A 24,077-nucleotide genomic window follows, 5' to 3' on the forward strand; every position below is an offset into this window, starting at 1 on the left:
ACCTTGATTTGCTTAATCTAAAACCCCCATTCCTTTCCAGTGCTGGCTTTGGTATCCAACTAAAGAAATGGGCTCACAGCTGGCTGGGCATGTCTGGATTGGGAGAACCTTGGTCTCTACTACCATGCCCAAGTAGTCTGCCCTCCTTTCAGCTCCCCAGCCCTAGGCTGGATTTGAAAGCAGTTGCCCTGCATAACTCAGCCCAACAACCCCACCCCTACAGTTAAGAGCTCGAAGTCACCCTGTCAACTGACAAAGCCACCAGCCCAACTCCACCCCTTACCTACCCTGTGACCTTGCCTGGCTCCATTCCCTTCCCTGGTCCCTATTTCCCTGTGGATGGGTGATCTGGGTGTGCCTTGCTTGCCTTGAGTGTAGGGGAGGATCTATGTAGTGTGTGTGTGTTGGGGGGGGGGGTCCTCTGTAATAGTAGAAAGTGGCAATGGAAAGATCCAGTAAATCTAATTACCAAGCATCCCATAGACCTCTCGCCTACTGTAACAGAGCCACGTCATGTCAGGCTCCAAGGATGTCCCATCTTCATTCACAGTAGAGAAGACAGAACTGGTGGGGCTCACTAGAAGACATTGGATGGTGTAGAAACAGACGGTGGGGAGGGGGGGCTAGGCACTGAAGTTCTTGGGGTTCATGAGAACTAGTCTCAAAGGGGGGGGGGAAGAGGAGGGGATAATCAGAACCTCCCTTCTCCAAAATACTCATACCTGTCCTGGTGCCTCAGCATCTGTGTGTATTCACCCACACACACACACACACACACACACACACACACACACACGCTTCAGAGACCATGAGTCCCTTTGTTTCTGCGCACTGTCATGTAGTCACCTAGCTCCCTATGCAGACAGACACATATGAGCACGTTTTCCTATCTGAACATACGCCTGGACTGCCGGTGTAGTCACTGGCCCACAAACAAGTAATAAGCATTTTATTTATGAAGCTTCCATATATGCAGAGGATCAGCCTAGGCTACATAAAGAGACCTTGGTGAGAGAGGGAAACAGTGCTCCCCAACCCCCGCTGGGGATACATTTTTACCTCTCTGTGAATCATGCTGGTTGGTGGCTCCTTGTTACAGACTGGAAGAGTGAGGTGGCGGGGAGAGGGTCCACCTTAGTCTGTTCTAGGCCTATCAGCAAAGTGCCCTTGTATTCTGAGAAGGGTCTGGTCATTTATTGGCAGTGAGACCTTGTGGGAACATACTTAACCTTTCTGAGCACTGTAGTCAGATCTTAAAATGACAGTGATACAACTCACAGGATGTCTGAGGATTAAATGCATTAGTACGTGCTGCTATTCTTTTGTTTAAAAAAAAAAGACGTATTCTTTATTTTGTGTATAGGAGTGGTTTTGTTGTTGTTGTTTTGGTTTGGTTTGGTTTTTTGCCAGTCTGTGTTTTTGTGTGCCGTGTGGGTGCAGTACTAGCAGAGGCCAGAGAGGGCGTCAGATCTGGGATTGGAGTTACAGTTGTTAGCTACCATGTGGGTGCTGGGAATTGAATCTGTGTTGTCTGCTAGGGAGAAGCCAGTGCTCCCTGTGCTGAGCCACTGCTGGGCCCATATATTGTTATTTAAAACAATGGACACTAGATAAATAGTACTTGCTCCAGTGACTAAACTCGTGTTTTTAAAGGCAGCTTGGGCAGAAAGGGGGCCTGATTAAAACACAGGGTGATTATTCCCCGCTCTGTCCTGCCCTGGGCTTGCAAAGACTCCTCTGGACCAAGAGAAACACATAAACAGTGCTCAAGTCCTCTTACTTAAGAGAGCATCTGGCACCTGCCCTGTGTGGTTGGGTGTTTGAATGGGAAGTGAGGACCCCAGGGCTGCTAGGTCACCCCAAGGGGCAGAGGGATATAGACAGGTGCTTCCAACTTGCCAGTCACCTCTTCTGGCTTAGTTCTCTCTCTTTGTCTGGCTGCCTTTCTTCCCTAGGGACCCTCCCCCAGGCAGACCTTCCATGTTGTCAGCAGAAGGGGCCCCAGGGGCCCCTGAGCAGGACCGGGTGGGGCTGTGCTGCTGTGGTAGCTGCCTCTGCTGCAGCCACACTTCTCCAACCTGGGAGCCTCCCCAGGGCCCTTCTCAGCTTTGTCCCCAAGCATTTCCAGAGCCCAGGGCTCCAACTGGCCTCTCTTTCCCTCCTTTCCTGCTCCTCATCCACTCAGAGCACAAAGGGCTGTGGCAGGGCACCAGGCAGGCACCGGGCAAGACAGTAGTACAGCGGTTGCTGGGGGCCTTTAGAGGCCTCCGCCCACTCTTCCCATCTTTTGCCAATGGAAAAGCTGGCTGGAGGGCACAGCATTCCCAGCCTGCTCTGCTCCGGAGACAGAAGCTCAGCATTCTGGGAGTTGTAGTCCTCACACCCCTCTGTTATTCCCCCCCTCTGTATAGCTACTTGGACAGAGAGGATAAGCTGGGTTGGAAAATGTGGTGGAGAAAAGCAGTTGTGGCTGGGGCCACCCTGGTGACACAGACCCTGATGTCTGGTACTTTTATACCTTACTTCCAGCCCAGTGCTCTGCTCTGAGGACACAGGAGCAGCTCTGAGGCTAGACATCTGTTTCGAAGGTGGATATATGAAAGAGATTAACAGAATTAAAAACTCTAAGCACAGTGGGACAGTGGCGACACACGCCTTTATTCCCAGCTCTCGGGAGGCAGAGGAAGGTGGATCTTTGTGAGTTGGAGGCCAGCATGGTCTACAGACTGACTTCCAGGACAGCCAAGGCTACACAGAGAAACCCTGTTTCAAATAACAAGCCAACAAGCCGGGCGGTGGTGGCGCACGCCTTTAATCCCAGCACTTGGGAGGCAGAGGCAGGTGGATCGCTGTGAGGTCAAGGCCAGCCTGGGCTACAAAGCGAGTCCAGGACGGCCAAGATACATAGAGAAACCCTGTCTCGAAAAAAAACCAAAAACCAAACAAACACGCTAAGCATATTTTATTTTACTTCTTCGGGGCCTCTTCTGAGAAGATTGGAATGTTGGCTATGGACTCTTATCATAGAGACAAGCCTCTACCCAGCTTTTAAAATTTTTTACTGATACTGCTTTTTATGTATAAGTGTTTTATCTGCATATATGCATATGTGTGTGTGCACTGCATGCATGCTTGGTGGCTGCAGAAGGCAGAGGAAGTCATCATATGGCCTGGAACGGAAATTATGATGGTCTTGAGCATGCCAGGAACCAAACCCGAGTCCTCTGGAAGAGCAGCAAAGCTCTTCACCGTTAAGCCATCTCTTCAGCCTCTATCCCTCCTCATTTCTTCTGCCTAAGAGAGGCTCTATGAGTTGGGGGGAGGTGAAGGTAGACACTGAGCTCACATACCTTTCTGCCTGTTTAGTGGAATCAGTCCTTCCCATTAGGATCAGGGTGTGCTGCCCTGACCCAGGGTAGAGTCATAGCCAGAGGACTGTGAAGTAAATCCACGTGATACACACATTCCTTCGCTAGCCCCCTTATTTCTCAGGAGCTGAGTTTACCCCCCACGGAGGCAGCTGGTCAACACCCCCCCCCCATACCCACTGTGGCCACGGTGGATAGGGGATGAGCCCAGCTGACTGACTTGCCCTCTGCCCAGGAGGACCATGCGGCAGTAGCAACCATGCTGCCTTTCTTGCTGGCCACACTGGGCACCACGGCCCTCAACAGCAGCAACCCCAAGGACTACTGCTACAGTGCCCGTATCCGCAGCACGGTCCTACAGGGCCTGCCCTTCGGGGGCGTCCCCACCGTGTTGGCTCTGGACTTCATGTGCTTCCTTGTGAGTGTCTTCGTACTGTCCCTTACCCTTGACGCCTGGGCCCAGGACATCCCCTGCAGATATCTCTGACCCACGTCCCACCGTCCCAGACTAACCGAGAAAGGGGATTGCTACTTTCCAAAGCCTGTCCATTCACCCCAAGCCACGTTCCTTCCTTTTAAGTTCTGACCCCTTTGTTCCGGACCCCCAGCTATAGACAGCTGTTCCACTTGGCTCCCCCTCTGCCCCCAGGCCTTGCTGTTCTTATTCTCTATCCTCCGGAAGGTGGCCTGGGACTACGGGCGGCTGGCCTTGGTGACCGATGCAGACAGGTAAGAAAAAAGCCCGAGACGGTCCTTCCGCTCTGTGCACAAGCATCATGTTCCAGGTTGCTTGGGCGGGGCGGGATGCCAGCCTTCTCTCGTCCCCTCTGTTGGGGGATGGAGAGGGACCTGGTCTGAGGACCTTTAGCTCGGCCTCTGTCCCTCACCACTCCTCAGGGACTTCCCTACCTAACCCTTTCTGTTCTCTGTCCTTAGGCTTCGCCGGCAGGAGAGGGAGCAAGTGGAACAGGAATAGTATGTGGGGCGCCAGCCCCCTCACCCACACTAAACTAGCTTTTATTTTTCTTCTCCTTTTCACGCTTCTCTTCTCTTCGCTCCAGTTGCTGGTTTTCTTTTCTTTTCTTTACTTTTTTTTTTTGTTGCAGTTTTCTCCTCTGCAGGCTCATGTTTCAGATTAACACAGGCGGTGTGCTTTGCAGAACGGGGGCTCCTCAGCTTGTCTCTGCCCATCCTGGTTCAGTTCCTTCTCTTAGGCTCGCTGCTTAAGGAAATGCCCTCTGTGTACATACGCTACCCCCCTCCCCCCATTCTTAGCCTTCACTGGCTGGGGGGGTGGGGAGGAGAGACTGTCCTCTGGGAACCCCCCAGGCAATCCCCAGCACAATGATGCAGAGACAAGATTGGGTGTCACCAACAGCTTCCCGTCCCCTAACAGCTAGTTCTTCATATTCCAGGGTTCCCTGCTCCTTCTGGAGGCCTGGGATGGGCCCTGCCCGAGGAAACCCCTTCCCTCCCCCCCATTGTGGCCTTTTTGTCCCCTTGTGGTCTCTGTCCCTAGGACTGGAATTGGAGCTGTGACAGCTGACAGCTCAGGGAAGAGGGAGGGGAGGGTCCTGCCCAAGAGACATCTTCCAGTCCTGCCACCTCTTTGGGTCCTTTTGGGAACTTCCCCTCGCTTTGGGGGTAATACTGGGTCTGTTGCCCCCTGCTGGTCACCTTTGGAACTGCAGGGACCTCTAACATTCTTGCTTCAGCGTCCATTCTGGGCTGTGACGAAGATGACACCCTCTCCCATAAGGCCCACTCAGTGTCTGTCTCCAGTGATCCCTGACGTAGGAATGTTCGAGGGAGGCGAGGGGAGGGGGAGGCCACTCTTGCTTCAGCCTCTGCGCTTTCTGTATCTTCTTTAGTCCTTCTGGGTGCTCATAGCTGTTCCCCTGAGGCTCACGCTTCCCATCTCACCTTCCTCTGCTCTGTCTCCCCACCCCCCAGTGTGGCATCAGCTATGCATGGGGACAGCCATGACCGGTATGAACGTCTCACCTCCGTCTCCAGCTCCGTCGACTTTGACCAAAGGGACAATGTGAGTGTCCTTCTAATTTCCTCCAATACACTGCTGTAAGGTCGGGGACACTAGTGTGGCCTTCTCCTCAGCAAGGGCAGTGGCATGCTAACCCCCTAACATTTGACAGCTCCAAACTTTGTCACCCACAGTAGAATTTGGTGCTCACCTCTACTATTGATTAAAACTCCTTTTTTTTCTTTGAACATGATTTTTAAAAACCATAATGAGCCTCGAGGGTCTGTGCAATAAACCTTATATGACACCATGGTATACAGAGCTTACAGGCTGGTGGCCCTGCACATAGGGACCAACTATGTTGCTAGGGGTTAGTGCTGACAGAGCAGCCCCTTACCTGGTGACAGGTCATAGCAGTCCCCAGGCCGATTTCACATCAGATCAGGTGCACAGCTGTTTCCTACCTGGTCCCAGGCAGAATGCTAATCCTCAGACTCTGGGGTGGCCCTAGTCAGTCCCCATGGGGGCTGTGGCTCCTACAGCAGCCTTATCAGAGATGCCCATCAGTTTGGAGGTTCGCAGGGTAAGTGGCAAGCTACAGGACTCACCCCTGCCAGCCAGAGGTGTCCAGATGGCTCCCAGACTTGAATGGAGCTAGATAACCAGAAGGTGCGCTCGCTCATCCTTCTCCTGGTAGGAGGTAGGATGGGCCCTTTCTTTCTAGGCGTCCACTCTTGACCTGAAGGCAGGCCCAAGAGAAGGAGAAGGAGATACAAGCAGCCCAGGGACCCCAAGATTTTGGTCCCTCCAAGGTGAACTAGGAGGCAGAGGCAGGAACTCAGGCAGCATGGATACCCCCTCTGCTCTTGGCAGCCATGTTTGTTTATTTATTTATTTTTATACATTTTTACTGTGTGTGTGTGTGTGTGTGTGTGTGTGTGTGTGTGTGTGTGTGTGTATGTGTGTGTGTGTAGGGGGGAGAGTGACACAGCACAAGTGTGAGGTCAGAGCAACTTAATGGGATCTGGTTGTTAACCTTGGCAAAGGCACAGTGAGCCATCTTATCAGCCCTAACATTTTTTTAAAAGATTTATTTATATTTATTTACTTACTTATTTATTTATTATGTATATAGTGTTTCACCTGCAGGCCAGAAGAGGGTACCAGATCTCAGTATAGATGGTTGTGAGCCACCATGTGGTTGCTGGGAATTGAACTCAGAACCTTTGGAAGAGCAGCAGTGCTCCCTTAACCTCTGAGCCATCTCTCCAGCCGCCACTGGCCCTAATTTTTTTAAAATTCATTTGTATAAGCTTGTGGTTATATTTATATCAGATATACATATGTATGTGAATCTGTGTACCTTGTATGTGCGGAGGTCAGAGGGCGACTTTTAGAAACTGACTCTCTCCTTCCACCGTGTAGGTCCCTAGGGTTGAACTCAGGTCATTAGGTTTGGTGGCAAGCAGCTTTACCTCCTAGGCCATCCTACCACCCTGCAAACTCTTTTTATTAGTTAGAAGTGAAGGGATCCCACTACCTTCCTTGAACCCAAAGTACTCGCAGCCCCATTCTGGCCCACAGAACCTCAGGAGTTTGTAGTTATCTGCATCTGCAGACATGGAGTAGACCAATAAGGTGTTGGCCCTTTTCTTCCTTAAGGGCAGATCTTCCCAGCTTTTTGTTTTGTTTTTGTTTTTGTTTTTGTTTTTTTGAGACAAGATCTCTCTATTTAGCCTTGGCTGTCCTGGACTCGTTTTGTAGACCAGGCTGGCCCCGAACTCACAGCGATCCACCTGCCTCTGCCTCCTAAGTGCTGGGATTAAAGGCGTGCGCCACTACGCCAGGCTCTTCCCAGCTTTTTATAGGGTTTTTCTAGTATAGCGTGTGTGTGTGTGTGTGTGTGTGTGTGTGTGTGTGTGTGTGTGTGTGTGCACATGTATATAGGTACATGGGGAAGACAGCAGTCAACCTTTGCTCCTCAGGTGCTGTCAACTTCTGTTCTGGGTTTGTTTGTTTGTTTGTTTGTCATTTGTTTATCTACTTCGGATGCACACTCACACACGTGCACACACTAAGCTATCTGTGTGGAGGTCAGAAGACAGCTTAGGGGAATCATTCCTTTCCTTCCACCATGGTAGATTCCAGAGATCCAACTCCAGTTATTAGCGTTGGCCGCAGGTACCTTACAAGACTTCCTGCCTTGCTAGGCCCACTTTGTTTTTCTGAGATAGGTCTCTAACTGGGACCTAAGGCTCCCTATTAGGCCAACCTGTCTGGCCAGTGAACCCCAGAGGTCCATCTGTCTATGCCTCCCCAGGGCTGGGAGTATGTACCACCACATTCTGCTTTTTTTTTTTTCCCTTGTAGGCCCCAGGGGTTGAATTCTGGTCCTTTTGCTTGAAAGGCGAGCACTCTACTGACCGGTACCAGAGATAAAAACCAGTGCCTCACTCACGCTAGGCAAATGCTCTATCAGACTTACACCCTTGGTGTTTCTGGGGTTTTTCTTCGGGTGCAGGGATGGGTATAGGAGCTGTGTCCCAGCGACCCCAGGCTGGAGGTAGTTCTGAGAACCTGGCGGGTGGGGCTAAAGGGAAGGCGGTCAGGTTGGTGGGTGGGATCTCCAGTTGTGTTCCCTCTACTCCCCCAGGGCTTCTGTTCCTGGCTGACAGCCATCTTCAGGATAAAGTAAGTGAATAGTCCGCGCACTCAAAATGAAACAGACAGAAATCTCAGCACCTGCCACCTCCCTCCAAAACCAAGGCCAGCAGCTTTGAGGGCCTTTGTGCTCCCAGCCATCGCAGTGCCCTGCACTCTACTCCAAGAGGCCAGGCAGTGGGGGGGCCCAGCCTGTGCTGACCCTCCCCCCCCCCAAAAAAAATGCTTATTCTGACCCACCATCTCCTCTGTGACACCCTGCACGTGATCGCCACAGCTTGAGAGCAGGGGCCGGAGCCCCCACCTCGGCCTCTGAGTGGCCAGGCCAGTGGGTGGGGGCAGCAGGCAGGCTGGAAGCAGCCAGCCAGCCACAGGCAGGAGCCAGCAGCCAGCAGCAGGCAGCACTCAGGAGATCCAGCCAGAGTCCACAGGCAGGCAGTGAGCGCTGAGAAAGGCAGGAAGCTGGGACAGGTCAGCACCGGGTCCTAACCATGCCCTGGGGCCCTCCTCTAGTGTGGCCCGTGGCCATAGGAGCTCAGCCCTGGTACCCTTAAGGCTCTAGAAGGAGCTGTTGCTGCCCACTTCCCAGCCTCCCTCCCACAACATCCCTCCCTTCTCGAAAGTCCTCCTCCCATTTCCATCCTTTCCATCTTCCCCTCCCCGTCTTATCCTTGACATTCCCGACCTTGCTTTCTCTTCTCCTGCTCTTCTTTTTCTAGCCACTTCCAGGCTCTGTGCGTACCCTCTTCCCTTCTCTTTCCTTCTCCTCTTTCTTCCCCTCCCTGGAAATCGGGATGAGCTTTCCCATCAGCAGGGGTGGCGGGGGGGGGGGGGGGGGTGGGGGAGGGGCGGGGCAGGCAGGTTCCAGCCTTCCCTCTGCTGTTCTTAACCAGCCTCTTCTGCCTGCCTCCCCATGGCCCACAGGGACGATGAGATCCGGGACAAGTGTGGGGGCGACGCGGTGCACTACCTGTCCTTCCAGAGACACATCATTGGGTTGCTGGTTGTCGTGGGTGTCCTCTCCGTAGGCATCGTATTGCCTGTCAACTTCTCAGGGGACCTGCTAGGTCAGTGAGGGCCAGGTGGCTGGAGTGGAAGGGGACAGAAGGGCACCCATTGCTGACCCCATCGCCATCCCCCTCTCCTTCCCACCTTGCAGAGAACAATGCCTACAGCTTCGGGAGGACCACCATTGCCAACTTGAAATCAGGGTGAGGCAGGGGAGCCCTGTGGTGGGATGGGGGCTCGGCTGGAAGCAGGAGGTGGGCGGCTGCTGAGATGGATGGACGCAGCAGACGTGGACCCTGCTGACCTAGTGGCCCCCTGTGTCCCTGCAGGAATAACCTCCTCTGGCTGCACACCTCCTTCGCCTTCCTGTACCTGTTGCTCACCGTCTACAGCATGCGGAGACACACCTCTAAGATGCGCTACAAGGAAGATGACCTGGTAAGGAAGTGCAGCCTGTCTCCGCTTCCTGATCAGCCCTGGGGGTGGCCACTGCCTTTGCGTCGGGCTCCCTGGGAGAAAGGTGCCTCTCCAGAGGTCCCCGCAAGGCAATGCCTGTGCCTCCCCGTGCGGAGCCTGGCCCTTGGGAAGTGGCCGTGGCTGCTGGTGGTGTCAGATGGTTGTATTGTTGTCTTGTTTGATATAGAAATAGAAATAGTCCCTCGTCTTCTACAGCCATTCACCCAGCCTGGCCCAAAGGTTTGTTCTCTGCTAGCCGCTGTGCTAGGTCCTCAAGGTTCTCAGTGTCCCCCCCTCCTGGTGCCCCCTAAGGACCCCTCAAAGAGCAAGGCACCTCATAACTCTTCCATTAGGCTTCTATTACAAACACCTCACTGAGACCTGGCCTTAGCTTCCTAAGGCTTGCTCCCACCCACCTGCCCCTGCTCACCCCACTCCCAGCCCCTCCCAGCATCCTCTGCTTCTTCTGGAGCCCACCCACAGGAAGACAAGACTGCCACTCTCTCTTCTCCAGGTCAAGCGGACTCTTTTCATCAATGGAATCTCCAAATACGCAGAATCAGAAAAAATCAAGAAACATTTTGAGTGAGTAAACAGCCAACCCCTCCTCAGGCCTGCGGGCCCTTGCTTGTCCATTAGCCCCAAGAACATCTCTGCACCCCCGGACTCATCTGTACTCAGCCGTCCACAGGCTGAGGGGGAGGCAAGCAGATCAGGGGGAAGGGTTCCCAGCTGGGCTGGTCTCCCACTTTCACAGAGTGACAGCCTGCCCCTTCAAGAAGGGGATGGGGCTGGAGAGATGGCTCAGAGGTTAAGGGCACTGACTGCTCTTCCAAGAGGTCCTGAGTTCAATTCCCAGCAACCACATGGTGGCTCACATCTATAATGTGATCTGGTGCCCTCTTCTGGCAGGCAAGTGTACATGCAGGCAGAGTACTGTGTACATAATAATAAACAAATCTTTAAAAAAAAAAAAACCTACCCAGATCTAGCCAATTGACAGGACATTCTTCACAGTTGAGTGGAGAGTGGGGTCTGACTTTCACACAAACTCTGGTGCCCCATATTTGATCACGTCCCCTGGATGTGGAGGCCTGGTGGCACTCAGAGGAAGGACAGCAGGCTACCAAGAAGAGACTTGACACCCTATGAGCATATAGAGGGGGAAGAGGTCCCCCTCAGTCACAGTTATAGGGGAGAGGAGTAAGGGGAAAATGGGAGGGAGGGAGGAATGAGAGGATACAAGGGATGGGATAATAATTGAGATGTAATATGAATAAATTAATAAACTATATTTTAAAAAAGGAGGAGAGAGGGCTGAGGGGTCACCTAGGATAGAGTTGATTTACAGGGGCCTTGGATTTGATCCCTAGCACTTGCCAAAAAAATTAACAAATGAGAGAAATCGGGAGGGAATCCTGAAACGTGTAGCCCATGATACTTGTTTCCACCTCTGGCTCGGACTGGGTTAGGGGCAGATTGCTCAGGGTCCTGAGGTGGCAGCTTCCTCAAAATTATTAGCACCACTTACTTGGTGGGGAAAGCGTATGGGCTATGGTGGCATCTGAAGGCATCTGAGAAGCTCGGCCATGGGTCCCTCAGCTTCTCCAGCTCTGTAGTTCAGGTATCTGGATACCGAGCCGGCACCTTGGTGCTGAGCCCATAGGGCTGAGAGTCAAGAGCTGCTAGTTGGGGTGGCTCACACCTTTAATCCCAACACTCGGGAGTCAAAAGGCAGGTGTATATCGTGAGTTCAGGGCTGGCCTGGTCTACAAGAGAAGTCCAGGGCAGACAGGGCTAAGTAGAAAGACCCTGTCTCAAAAAATAAACAAACAAAATAGGTTTCAGGGCCCAACTTTAGGGCCATAGATAACCTGCGTACAGAATTAGAGGTCCTGTCACACTTTTATTCATTTATTACCAAACTCTCACCAGTTACCATAGCAGAAGGTGAAGGAAAAGTAATCCGGCTTAAGGGTCACACCATCAACTGTACAAACAAGTCAAGGATGTCAACTGAGATTGGTCTAAATCAATCTGTGACCCAGATTAGGAGCCAGTCAGTGGCCATGACAAGGCACAAGTCAATCTGTGACCCAGATTAGGAGCCAGTCAGTGACCATTGACAAGGAACCTTACTGATGTGGACTACTAGCTCAAGCTCCAGGCAGATTTGGGGCATATTCTTTCTTTTCTCTTTAAAAATTTACCTATTTTTGTTTCATGTGTTTGGGTGTTTTGACTATGTATGTCTGTGTGCCATGTGGGTGTGGTGCCTGTGAAGGCCAGAAGAGGGAGACAGATCCCCTGGGACTGGAGTTACAGGTGATTGTGAGTAGCTGTGTCCTCTGGAAGAGCGCCAGAGCTCTTAAGCCCTAGGCATCCCTCCAGCCCCAGGTTTGTTTTTAAGGTCCAAGTCTATTGCTATTGGTGCGAATCAGAAGTCAGGCACTGTCCTGGAGCCTGTCAGTTTGTCGTCACATCAGTGGCAATGTCTTAGCAGGTCCGAGGTGTGGTCAGGCCACATTCCAGAGCTTTGTGTTCCGGCTAGACACTGATGGGCGGGGACTTGTGCGTGTGACATACATATGTTGAACACCTTCTGAATGCAGGCATAGATATTTTAGAAGCGAGCCCTGCCCTCGTGCAGCTTACAAGACAGGGTGAGAGAATTATTTGGGGTTCAAGCTTATATCAGCATAGAGGTACGCTAGGTCGAGGTGGAGACTAGTGTGTGCCCGGGGTTGCATAGCATTTTGTCCAGTTGGACAGTTGTCAGCTTGCATTGCCATGGCCTGATGCAGACCTCTAGTGACCAATGGGCCTGCCCTGGACTCAGTATATAGCAGTAAACAAAACCAGAAAATTTCCTGTCATTAGTCCTAAGAGTCAGAGGATATCGCATTGTGGGGGTGCTAAGGAGCTGTCCTGAGCAGGGAAGGGAGGTGTGTGAAAAGGACCCCCACAGAGCAGTATTTATTGCAGAGACTTGAGCTCAGCGGATGAATGTACTGTCCTAGTCAACACTGTGATGTGCCTACTATGTGCTGCGAGAGGCAAAAGGACCAGACCAGAGGCATGTGTTCTGGCTGGGTGCCTCAGGATTGGTCTCTAATTTTGTCTAGGAAAACAGCCTGTGGTTAAAACTCATGCTCGCTCTAAAAGCAGAGGTGAAGAGAATCTGATCTTCATTAGACCCTGGGGCTCTCAGTAGGGTGAGCGCAGTGACATCAGCCTTTCCGTCCACTCACCTGCTTCGCTGAACACCGTGGGAGGCTGTGGGACGGGACTTTGTGTATGTGGTGATTAGGGGTAGCCTTTGTCCACACTGGCTTCACAGCGGTCATCAGTGTTTAACCGAAGCTTGCGGTCCAGGAGGGTGTGGCTTAGAGGGCTGCCCCAGAAGAAGTAGAGAGCATCCTTTGTGCAAAGCCACCATGCCTGCACGGTTAGGTTTAAAGGATTTGCCCTCAGCCTCCCAAAGAGGAAGCCCACGGCGGCTAAAAGAGCCACGGAGGAGAGAGCCACTGTGGCTACCCGGCACGTTGGTTTTCTAGGACCCCGTGCCAGATGTGAGTTTCTAGATTCTTGTGAGTTTCATCTTGCTAGAAGTTTATCACGAGTGTCTCAGATACTTGGCTGGCCCTTCATTAAATTTTAATATGACATCAAAAAGATGGAAGCGCAGTCAAGATGAAGGACCGGGTGAGTCTGCAGTCAGCTGGAAAGGACACCACTTGTGAATGCAAGCCGGAGCCACGTGCCAGTGAGGCAGAGCAGCTAGCCCTGTCGGTCCATCTTGAGGGTGTGGTGGGTCAGCCCCGGGCCTGGGTCATGGCCAGGGTTAGAGATCAGATTCAGGATTGGTTTCTTACTGGTCCCAGGCCAAGATTGGCTGGAATAAATCCAAAGTCAAGGCCAAGTATTGGACCAGGACCAGGTCTTCCGGGAACAGGGCTAAGAGTACAGCCTGTCACTAGAAGCAGTGTCTGTGAACTTCAAGTTCACAGCCTTGGGCCCCCTGCCCCGCCCCAGCACCACACAGTATCCCCTCACACATCCGCCGCCTTCACGCAGTCCGCATGCACATCTGCGCCCGGTCCCCACTCGCGCAACGCGAGGAAGAACATCAAAGTTCTGGAGGAACACTGTGGACTGAGGTGGGATGTGTTGAAGTACTGAATGAGAGCGAGGGCAGGCGAATGCATGGGGCCCCGCAGAGCATGACAGCTGCCTGTGTTTCAGGGAGGCCTACCCCAACTGCACGGTTCTGGAAGCCCGGCCCTGTTACAACGTAGCTCGTCTTATGTTCCTTGACGCCGAGAGGTACCGGGGTTGGGGATGAGGGAGGGTGACACCAAGGGCCCTCTGCTCATCCCAGAGGGAATCTTGGCCTCTTTCTGGGAACCTGGATCCCCTTTCAGGTGTTTTTTTTTTGGGGGGGGGGACGGGGTATTTTTGAATATGACTCGACCTTGGGAGTCTCTGTTGCTTCCAAGGCCTGGAGCTTTGAGTGGGTTGCCAGAGGGAATGGCCTGCAGTCCCCGCCTGTCTGAGGGCTCACCTTCCTCAGGCACAGTACAAGAAAAGTATGGCAGCTGGGCGTGGAGGCACACGCCTTTAACCCCATCACTGGGGAACTCACTTTGTGAGTTCTAGGCCAGCCTGGTCTACAGAGTGAGTCCAGGACAGCCAGGGCTATTACACCGAGAAACCCTGTCTGGAAAAACCATCATCATCATGATTATCATCAGTAACAATTCCTGGGGTTGGAGGGCTGGCTCAGTTGGCAAAGAACTTGTCTCGCAAGAACAAGGACCTGAGTTCAATCCCCAGCACCCCACATAAGAAGGTCACGTGGTGTCACAACACACTCCTGTAATCACAGTGCGAGAGAGACAAAGACAAGAGACCCTGCCTCAAAGGAGGAGGAGGCCAAAGTGAGGAGTTAGCCTCTGGCCTCCTCGCGTGCGTGTGTGTGCGTGCACTCACACACACACAGGCACATTCATTGTTTTTTATTTTAAAAATGTTCTAGTCCTCATATAATCTTAGTATATATTGTTTAATGAAAAGCCTGGGCTCAGAAGCTCAGTCGGTGGGGAAAGAGTAAGAGCCTGTTGGGACCCTCACCACTCCTGTTAAAGCTGAGCCCTGTGCACGTCTATAAGCCTGGTATTGTGGGGGCAGACAGGCAGTCCCTGAGACTCATCTGGTGAGCTCCAGATCCAGTGAGAGGCTTTGCCTCAGAAACTAAGATGCAAGCCCAGCAGAGGCAGGTGGCTCTGGATTAAGGCCAGCGTGGTTTACATAGAGTTCCAGGACAGCCAGGGCTGTGCAGAAAGACCCTGTCTCAAAAACAAAACAAAAAAAATAAGTTGTTGCCAGGTGTGGTGGCGTATGCCTTTAATCAAAGCACTCGGGAGGCAAAGGCAGGTGGATCTCTGTGAGTTCGAGGACAGCTTGGTCTACAAAGAGAGCCCAGGACAGCCAGGACACACGCAGAAACCCTATCTCAAAAAAACAAAAGACTAAGTTGTAGAACAACCCAAGAAATACACCCCATGTCAGCCTGCACACAAACACACACACACATATATATACACACACACATGAACACACATACACCTGTGCACACACACAGCACACACAAAGATAAAAGCATACCCTTAAGGTGGATGTGTCTAACATAATACCAGAGATAAGAGGAAGAACATAGGAAAACATTAACTCTTTGTTTTCCATAATTAAGCCATTATTTTCTATAAGAGCAAAAAGCTTTGTGTGTCCAGCAAAATCACCACAACTCGTTAACACACTCTTATATCAGAACCGTGATGTTTCAAGCAACAGTCACTGGCATGGCAGCACAGGCCACGTGAACTGTTCAGAACCAAGGCTGTGGTAGAGCTACATGCCGCAGTACAGGCCAGCTCTGCCAGAAACACCCCAGACTCAGGATGTGTTTATTTTGAATTAATCTGTGGTGTTGTGCTTTCAGAAACCTTTTGACTATTGGCTGATTTTTTTTTTTTAAATAACCCACACATTCAATTTTGCAACCCCCTGCCCCAAGCTTGGTTCCCTGCCCCGTCTCTCAGCCAGCCCCAGACACTTAGCAGTAGGTGACTGACCTCCCCGGATCCCACAGGAAGAAGGCTGAGCGGGGAAAGCTCTACTTCACGAACCTACAGAGCAAGGAAAATGTACCCACCATGATCAATCCCAAGCCCTGTGGCCACCTCTGCTGCTGCGTGGTTCGAGGCTGTGAGCAGGTACCGTGTGGGCTGGCCGCTGGGTGCCCAGGGTCCCTGGCAAGGCTGGGGAGGGCTGGGCAGGCCTCAGTAGACATGAATGCCCCAGGAGAGACACGCACCCCCCAACCCCAGGACAAACAGATGTGGTGGACAGTAAGACCCAAAGGTAAACAGACTTACAGAGGAAAAAGACATGGGCCCCACGTACCCCAGGCAAACCTCCAATGGCCTCTGGAGTCCACGAAACCCCAAATCTTTCTATAAGTATTTGTTTATCTGGGAGGGTATACCATGAGTGTGTGTGTGTGTGTGTGTGTGTGTGTGTGTGTGTGTGTGTGTGTGTGTGTGTATCAGTTCTCTCCATCTTGTGGATTCTGTAGCCCAAACTCTGGTCATCAGGCTTTGGTGGCAAGCACCCTTTACTCACTGAGCCAGCTTGCCGGCCCCTGAAGCCCCTGTCCTGTTTAGTTTGTCCTGTTTGTGATAACTTATAAAACCATAGATTAGGTGAGCATATAGCAAGGGGCTGAGGATGCCATTCAGTGTTGGCCTAGCACATGGCAGGCTGTGGGTTTGGTCCCCCTAGAACACGTAAATCTGGTGTGGCACACACCTGTAATCCCATCATCATTCAGGAAACGTTAGCAGAAGGATCAGAGGTTCAGGGTCATACCCAGCTTTTAATAAGTTCCTTAGTGGCTGCAGAGATGGCTCAGCAGTGAAGAGCACTGGCTGCTCTTCCAGAGGACCCGGGTTCAATTCCCAGCACCCACATGGCAGCTCCCAACTGTCTGCAACTCCTATTCCGGGGGAGCCATGGCACCAGGCATGCATGTGGTGTGCATGTCTGCGCACGAAGGAAAAACATCCATACACATAAATAAATCTCTCTCTCTTTTTTTTAAGTTCCTTAATTACCCTGTTCCTTGGTTTCCCCATAAGGCTAGGTTCATTGCGCCCACCTTGCAAGGGCAAGGCAAGATCAGAGTGACCCCATACACAGGAGGAAGCCTCGGGCGGGGAGCATGGGTGGGTCCTGGCTGGTGCTGTGGCTGATGCTCAGCTCTGAGGAGAGCCCCTGACGCTGCCGCCCTCAGGTAGAGGCCATTGAGTACTACACAAAGCTGGAGCAGAGGCTGAAGGAAGACTACAGGCGGGAGAAGGAGAAGGTGAATGAGAAGCCACTCGGCATGGCCTTTGTCACCTTCCACAACGAGACCATCACAGCCATGTGAGTCCCCCGCTGCCCCAACCCCAACATCTGTCACCCCCGGCCCTCTCCCTGCCGCAGAGCCCTATACCACTTACCACTGTGGACCCCAGCTGGGGGCTCCAGTAACAAGTGCCTATCCGTGCCCCGCAGCATCCTAAAGGACTTCAACGTGTGCAAATGCCAGGGCTGTGCCTGCCGTGGGGAGCCGCGGGCCTCCTCCTGTAGTGAGGCTCTGCACATCTCCAACTGGACCGTGACCTACGCTCCCGACCCCCAGAACATCTACTGGTGAGCCGGAGGGGACGGCGTGGGCCTTCTTACAAACTGAGGGGCTGTTTCCAGGAAGGTGGGAAGAGGATGGAGAGGGGGTCCATGTTGCCAGAGACCAGTCAGCCCGGAGTCCTCAAAGTGACCCCTCCCCCCACTTCCCAGGGAGCACCTCTCCATCCGAGGCTTCATCTGGTGGCTGCGCTGCCTGGTCATCAATGTGGTCCTCTTCATCCTGCTCTTCTTCCTCACCACCCCGGCCATCATCATCACCACCATGGACAAGTTCAACGTCACCAAGCCTGTGGAGTACCTCAATGTGAGGCCCATGCCCGCCCAGCCCTCCGTGATGTGCCATGAACATCAATGCCGGGCAGCATCTCCATCCCTAGCAGTTCTAATTCTGGGTGTCCCAGCCTACTCCCCCCAGGATGCTTCCCAAGGACGAGGACTGCTACCCCCACCCCCCACCCATCCACACACACACACCATGCACTGCCCTTGGGTTTCTCTATACCCCACCTCAGGAGGGGCCACTCTTGGGTTTACACCTCCTGGAGAAACGCTCCCAGGAGGGCTCATGACCTCGGGTAAGCCCCCTTATTTTCTCCTCTCTCTGAAAGATGGAAGGTTTAGACTAGTCCCCTTGAATGCGTACATTCAGATCCTCCTGTCAACATGAAGCTCCAGGTGGCTCAGATGACCACAGGAGGATACATCCATGGCTGCCTGGCCTCCTTGAAACTCAGCATTCAGAATCACTGTAATAAGATATAGACCTCAGCCGGGCATGGTGGCACACGCCTTTAATCCCAGCACTCGGGAGGCAGAGGCAGGTGGATCTCTGTGAGTTCGAGGCCAGCCTGGTCTACAAAGGGAGTCTAGGATAGTCAAGGCTAACACAGAGAAACCCTGTCACAAATAAACAAACAAACAAAAACAAAAAGATGCAGACCTCAGCCAAAACCCAAGACCCACTGCTCACTAGCTGGCCAAGCCACCTCGTAGCCTCGGTTGACTCATTGGGAAAATGAGCCCGTCTCGTGGTTGTGAGGTTTAGTGTATAAGAACGTGTACAGGTGCCTAGCGCGTGGTCGCAGTTCAGCAAAGGCTCACCCCTGAACGTGTACAGGTGCCTAGCGCGTGGTCGCAGTTCAGCAAAGGCTCACCCCTGAACGTGTACAGGTGCCTAGCACGTGGTCGCAGTTCAGCAAAGGCTCACCCCTGAACGTGTACAGGTGCCTAGCGCGTGGTCGCAGTTCAGCAAAGGCTCACCCCTGAACGTGTACAGGTGCCTAGCGCGTGGTCGCAGTTCAGCAAAGGCTCACCCCTGAACGTGTACAGGTGCCTAGCGCGTGGTCGCAGTTCAGCAAAGGCTCACCCCTGAACTCGTTCCCACGACCCTAGCCTCTACCTTCACCTCGGCCTTCCCAAGCGTTAGGAGCTTTTAGGCTCACCTGACTGCCCCTGCTGATAGCCCTGTACCCACCCGTCCACAGAACCCCATCATCACCCAGTTCTTCCCCACACTCCTGCTGTGGTGCTTCTCCGCCCTGCTCCCCACCATTGTCTACTACTCGGCCTTCTTCGAAGCACACTGGACACGGTGAGCCGCCCGCCCTGCACCACCCCCTTTGCTGTGAAGGCTGTCTCCCCTGGGCCCTGTCCCCTCACCTAGGGAAGCCCCCCACCACCCAAGGGAGCCTGCAGGGACATTGTCCCCGTACGGGCTGTCCCACCCTGACCTCTGCCTGTGCCCTGCCGCGCACCCGCCCGCCTACCCTCCTAGCTCCGGGGAGAACAGGACCACCATGCACAAGTGCTACACCTTCCTCATCTTTATGGTGCTGCTTCTGCCCTCTCTGGGGCTGAGCAGGTAAGTGCCAGAGGACCGAGGGGGAGCCGGGTGGGTGCCAGTGCATGCTTGGAAGAGAGCTGCAGGGCCAGAAGCCTGCCTGTCCCCTGGCTTCCCCAGAGGCTCTTGGCAGACCCTCTGCCCCGCCCAGCTCCCATCCTTCCCCCCTTTCTACAGCCTAGACCTCTTCTTCCGCTGGCTCTTTGACAAGAAATTCTTGGCTGAAGCTGCTATTCGGTTTGAGTGAGTGACCGGAACATTTGGGTGGAGAAACAAATAACAGGGGTGGATGTGGCCTTTATAGCCTTTATAGAAGGGTGTCACGTCACCAGGGGGTGGGATTGACATCATGAATCTACCAGGTTATCCAAAAGATGGCCCTCAAGTTGTTGGGCATGTACTTAGTTGGGGTGTGTTGGGGCTCGTGCCTGGGAGTGCACCTGAACAGCCGAATGAGTGCTCAAGGCAGATTTGTCTTCAGAGCTCACATTTGGGGTGTTCTCTGGGGACTGTTATAGGAGTCTTGAATTTTACCAAAGAGATTGGGGAGGTATCTGTTGTGGGAACTTGGTCATAATCTGAGGGTGACTTTGGGACTCCCAGAGTATCCCAGAGGGTCACTAGAACCCATACTTTTATCTACTGAGGTCTCTTACATTGGCAACCGAGTGGCCAGCCCTGGGGCAGAGCGAGGATGCAAACATAGCACACGTTTTGTGCTACACACTCGGGGGGTGAATGTGGGCTCTCTTCTCCGAGGATCCCTGTCAGGGCATGTCTCCGGGTGCACACTGTGGCTCATGGTTCTTAAGCTCCAGGACTTAACTGGAGTCATCTGTGGCCACCTTAGACTTAGCGACTCTCTGGTTCTTGTCACCCTTCCACCCCAAAGGCACCTGAGGGAGGGTTTCTGAAGCTGATGGGTGGCAAAGTCTGAGGTTCTCTCCTTTGTGGGACTATCAGAGTCGGAAAGCTTTCCGGGGCTTCTGGGGCTTATAGCCTGGAGGTCTCTGAGGGTGCCGTTGAGGATTTCTGTGGCGGTCTCAGCAGCTGTGTACTGCGTATGCTGCTGACCTTATGTGGTCTTGATCTCTCTCTTCTTGGATGTTTTTGGGGCATGCTGTGTAAGTAGGTGTCTAGGTTGGTTTGAGGTGTGCTTTAGTATTTTGACATTCTGGGGCTCACACTGTGGAAAGATTGGGTATTAGCGGTCTAAGATGGGGGTGTACATGTAGAGGAGGCAGCTGAGGGTGAGGACATGGTGTGCTGTCATGCTAGCAGTGGGCAGACAGCCACCAGGTCACCCCAAGGGTGCAGTGCTGGAGCACCTGCCGCCCGCAGGTGTGTGTTCCTGCCAGACAACGGCGCTTTCTTCGTGAACTACGTCATTGCCTCGGCTTTTATCGGTAACGCCATGGACCTGCTGCGTATCCCAGGCCTGCTCATGTACATGATCCGGCTCTGCCTGGCGCGCTCCGCCGCTGAAAGACGCAACGTGAAGCGGGTATGGCCGCCTAGGGCAGCGGTGGCACGCACAGCGCCCTCTGGTGGCCCAACTAGAAACAGCAACAGTCAGGCTCGGGTGGTGGGCACAAGGAATGCTGGGATTTAGGGACCTTAGTTCCCATCTGAAGAAGCCTCAGTGTTCCCACACATATGGTACACAAAGGTGATCAATAGGTTCCTCAGTTCTGAGAGCATAGTGTTATGTGCTCGGAGTTGGGAGAGGTCTAGCTTCTTTGATCTAGGGTCCCTCTGCCCCCATTCCACAAGAGGGCGCTGGATAGCCTGTCCCCTAGTCCTCTCAACTGCCCATGTCCCATCACTGCCCTGCCTGGCCTCCCTCTCAGCCACAGCCCTCACCTCCCACCTGCTTTGCTGCCCCCTGCACCACCCCCACATTAGGTCCCTCACTCCCCGTGGCTTCATTTCCAAGCCCCAGAGTTCCTGGCCGCCTCCCGCCTGCCCTGCCCCCTGCAGCCTGTTCCCTCCACCCTGAGCCACTCCCGCCCATGTCCCCCCCAGCATCAGGCCTACGAGTTCCAGTTTGGCGCAGCCTACGCTTGGATGATGTGCGTCTTCACGGTGGTCATGACCTACAGTATCACCTGCCCCATCATCGTGCCCTTCGGTAGGCACCGCCGCGCCGGGACCTGGGCCCTGCTCGGGGGAACCCAGGGCCTCACCCGCTCCACTCTAGTAAGGCAGGCCACCCTGATTGGACAGGGCCCCGGCTGGGAGACCGACCCCTCGGGCCTCCCACCTGGTTCCTGGCTCAGTCTGGGGCCAGGCCTTGGGGAAGGTGGGGAAAGCAGGTCTGTTGAGATCTGGCCCACCTCTGGGTCCAGCCATCCACCTTAGCAATATCTACTGGCACTGAGGCCTTCCTTTGGGTAGACATGGAATACATATACATACATATACATATACATATACACACATCCCTGTACCAACATCTACACTTGTATACAGACTTCACAATTCAAGAAAACCCTTTGGATCCCATAATGGGCTAGGCCCTTGTACCTCATGGCCATGTCCTGATACAGGCGAGCCATGTAACTTGGGCAGGTCTCTCTTCCCCCTTTGAAGGTGTTTGGCTAAGTTTCTCCTTGACCACGACCCCACCAATAGCCTCTACTGTCCCCCAATAGCATTCTAACTCCTTACTCACCCTCTGTGGCTGTTGAAGGCTCCAGATTGTCAAACTAGCCTCCTCACCCTTGTTTAAAGCTCCCTTGGCTTTAGGAAGTAGAGCCTGCCCTTTAATTTACACTCAACTATTTAGGGATAGGGGTAGGGAAAAAAAGCAAGGGATGGGTTTCCAAGGCTTCTTGTTCATCTAAATGAATGGCTCTCTGATGGTAGTTAGTCAGGGGGTGGGGGGAGGGGAGGGGCTGAAGAAATGGACAGGAAGTGGGGAAAGCTGCAGCCTCGATGTGCGGCAGGACAGGGAGTACCGTCCCGTCCTGGAGCTGAGGGAAGGGACAGGTTGGAGCAGAGGGCAGCCCTTCAGCCATCTCGGAAGGCCAGGGACAGCCTGTGGTGGACACACAAGGCCTGCGGGCGCTGGTTCCGAGGTCAGGGCCGTTGGCTTTCCTCAGGGCTCATGTACATGCTGCTGAAGCACCTGGTAGACAGGTACAATCTCTACTACGCCTACCTGCCGGCCAAGCTGGACAAGAAGATCCACTCGGGGGCTGTGAACCAGGTGGTGGCCGCCCCCATCCTCTGCCTCTTCTGGCTGCTCTTCTTCTCCACCATGCGCACGGGTGAGGCTCACCATCCCGTCCAAGGGGAAGGGGCGGCCGGGGGCGGGGCGGGGCGGGGCGGCAGGGACAGAAGGGGCTTCCGAAGATAGAACTCGCCACAGAAGGGTCTCCGTGGGGTTGGACGGCTGGGAGTGAAGGGACCAGAGGCTGCGGTAGTTAGCCCCTGGAGGAGGCCAGGCGGCAACCCCTTTCTTTGCCCTCCCCGACCCCAGGGTTCCTAGCTCCGACGTCTATGTTCACCTTCGTCGTTCTGGTCATCACCATCGTCATCTGTCTCTGCCACGTCTGCTTCGGACACTTCAAATACCTCAGTGCCCACAACTACAAGGTGCGGGGCAGGAAAAGAGGTGGTGGGGTATGGCTGAGAGCAAAAGGGTTCTGTGGGGGTGGCATGCCAGGGTCAGGGGGTGCTGAGAGGGTATTGGTGCTGAAGGTAAAGGGTGTTCCCTCCCCTCTCCCTGGACCCTTTAAGATTGAACATACAGAGACAGATGCTGTGAGCTCCAGAAGTAATGGACGGCCCCCTACTGCTGCCGCTGTCCCCAAATCTGCGGTGAGTGCCACACTCCACGGCCATGGGGGTTTTGGGGGCCTTTTGACTTGTAGAGACTCAATCCCAAGTCTGGGTAGACCATAGTTCTCGACAAAAGGACCAGACCTCATGACAGTGGGTACCAGAGCGGGAAAGACTTGGCTTCATCCTCTCCACCCTGTCCTCTAGGGCACTGCACACTGTGGTGTCCCACCTACCCACCGGTAATGAGCAGCTGTCCGCCTTACCCCTATTCCTTTTCCCTTCAGAAATACATCGCTCAGGTGCTGCAAGACTCAGAGGGGGACGGGGACGGGGACGGGGCTCCTGGGAGCTCAGGAGACGAGCCCCCATCCTCCTCCTCCCAAGATGAGGAGCTGCTGATGCCCCCTGAAGGCCTCACAGACACAGACTTCCAGTCATGCGAGGACAGCCTCATAGAGAATGAGATTCACCAGTAAGGGGAGGGAGGGGCCCTGGAGGCCACGCCCTGCCCCTCCACCCCATCCCCCCCACGGACACTAAAAAACACAAAAAACGCTAATAATTTATTAGAACTAAAACCCCCTCCTCTCCCCCCCCCAACCCCTGCTTTCATTAAGGTATTTAAACCTGGGGATTTCACTGCTCTCCCCCACCGTGGAGGGAGGGAGGGAGGGAGCCCCCCAACCTCAGTGAGGACAGCCCCGAGCAGGCCCCGGGGCAAAGAGGGGTGTGGAGGGAGTTCCCCCCAGATGGGCCTCACCACCCAGTAGCGTGGCCAGGAAAGGGTTAATGAGAGCCAAGGTGGGTACTTGGTGCCGTGGCTGGAGGCCTGGGGATGAAGCAAGCAGATCAGGAGCTGCCACCCAGTTCTTTCCTCCGGGACACTGCCCCTGGGTCTGGGCCTCCAGGGATGTGGCACCTGTAGCCCTCTGGGATGGAGGAGCCGGGGAGGTACAGAAGGGGAGGAGGAGGCAGGCCCGAGCCAGGGAGTGACCTGGGGGGGCATGGCTGACACTGGAAAATGGGGTTTTGCACTGGGTTTGTTGGGTTTTGTTTTGTTTTTGTTTTTGTTTTCCTTTAAAATAAAAACAAAAGCTCTGAGCTTGTGTCTGATTTGGGGGTACAGCCCTGGAACTTCATTCTCTATCCTCTCTGAGTGAGCATCATCTCTATTAAAGAGGAGGCCATCAGGAAGAGGCTCTGAGTGCCCCAAGAATTCCTT

General features: G+C 53.7%; 1 protein-coding gene across 4 annotated transcripts in view; it reads left to right on the top strand.

The window, feature by feature from the left end:
• The window catches only part of TMEM63B (transmembrane protein 63B), a 27,836-nt gene extending 3,880 nt beyond the window's left edge, over nt 1-23,956 (top strand). For 3 of the 4 annotated variants that reach the window (XM_084753649.1, XM_084753648.1, XM_084753650.1), the window contains exons 2-24: nt 3,604-3,786; nt 4,018-4,097; nt 4,305-4,343; nt 5,322-5,412; nt 8,003-8,040; nt 8,935-9,077; nt 9,170-9,221; nt 9,348-9,456; nt 9,989-10,059; nt 13,720-13,800; nt 15,626-15,749; nt 16,829-16,962; nt 17,095-17,232; nt 17,377-17,530; nt 18,711-18,817; nt 19,001-19,087; nt 19,244-19,309; nt 20,408-20,570; nt 21,092-21,197; nt 22,171-22,338; nt 22,551-22,666; nt 22,811-22,891; nt 23,140-23,956. In XM_084753649.1, the coding sequence (XP_084609775.1) occupies nt 3,628-3,786; nt 4,018-4,097; nt 4,305-4,343; nt 5,322-5,412; nt 8,003-8,040; nt 8,935-9,077; nt 9,170-9,221; nt 9,348-9,456; nt 9,989-10,059; nt 13,720-13,800; nt 15,626-15,749; nt 16,829-16,962; nt 17,095-17,232; nt 17,377-17,530; nt 18,711-18,817; nt 19,001-19,087; nt 19,244-19,309; nt 20,408-20,570; nt 21,092-21,197; nt 22,171-22,338; nt 22,551-22,666; nt 22,811-22,891; nt 23,140-23,331 (2,499 nt within the window). In that variant the 5' untranslated portion in view covers nt 3,604-3,627 and the 3' untranslated portion in view covers nt 23,332-23,956. The remainder of the gene's footprint in view (nt 1-3,603; nt 3,787-4,017; nt 4,098-4,304; nt 4,344-5,321; nt 5,413-8,002; nt 8,041-8,934; nt 9,078-9,169; nt 9,222-9,347; nt 9,457-9,988; nt 10,060-13,719; nt 13,801-15,625; nt 15,750-16,828; nt 16,963-17,094; nt 17,233-17,376; nt 17,531-18,710; nt 18,818-19,000; nt 19,088-19,243; nt 19,310-20,407; nt 20,571-21,091; nt 21,198-22,170; nt 22,339-22,550; nt 22,667-22,810; nt 22,892-23,139) is intronic. The other variant, XM_084753651.1, reaches the window with a different exon arrangement.
• The last annotated feature ends 121 nt before the right edge of the window (nt 23,957-24,077 follow it).

This window comes from Acomys minous, assembly GCF_964271855.1.
Source record: "Acomys minous genome assembly, chromosome: 13".
In the NCBI taxonomy this organism is placed as follows: domain Eukaryota; kingdom Metazoa; phylum Chordata; class Mammalia; order Rodentia; family Muridae; genus Acomys; species Acomys minous.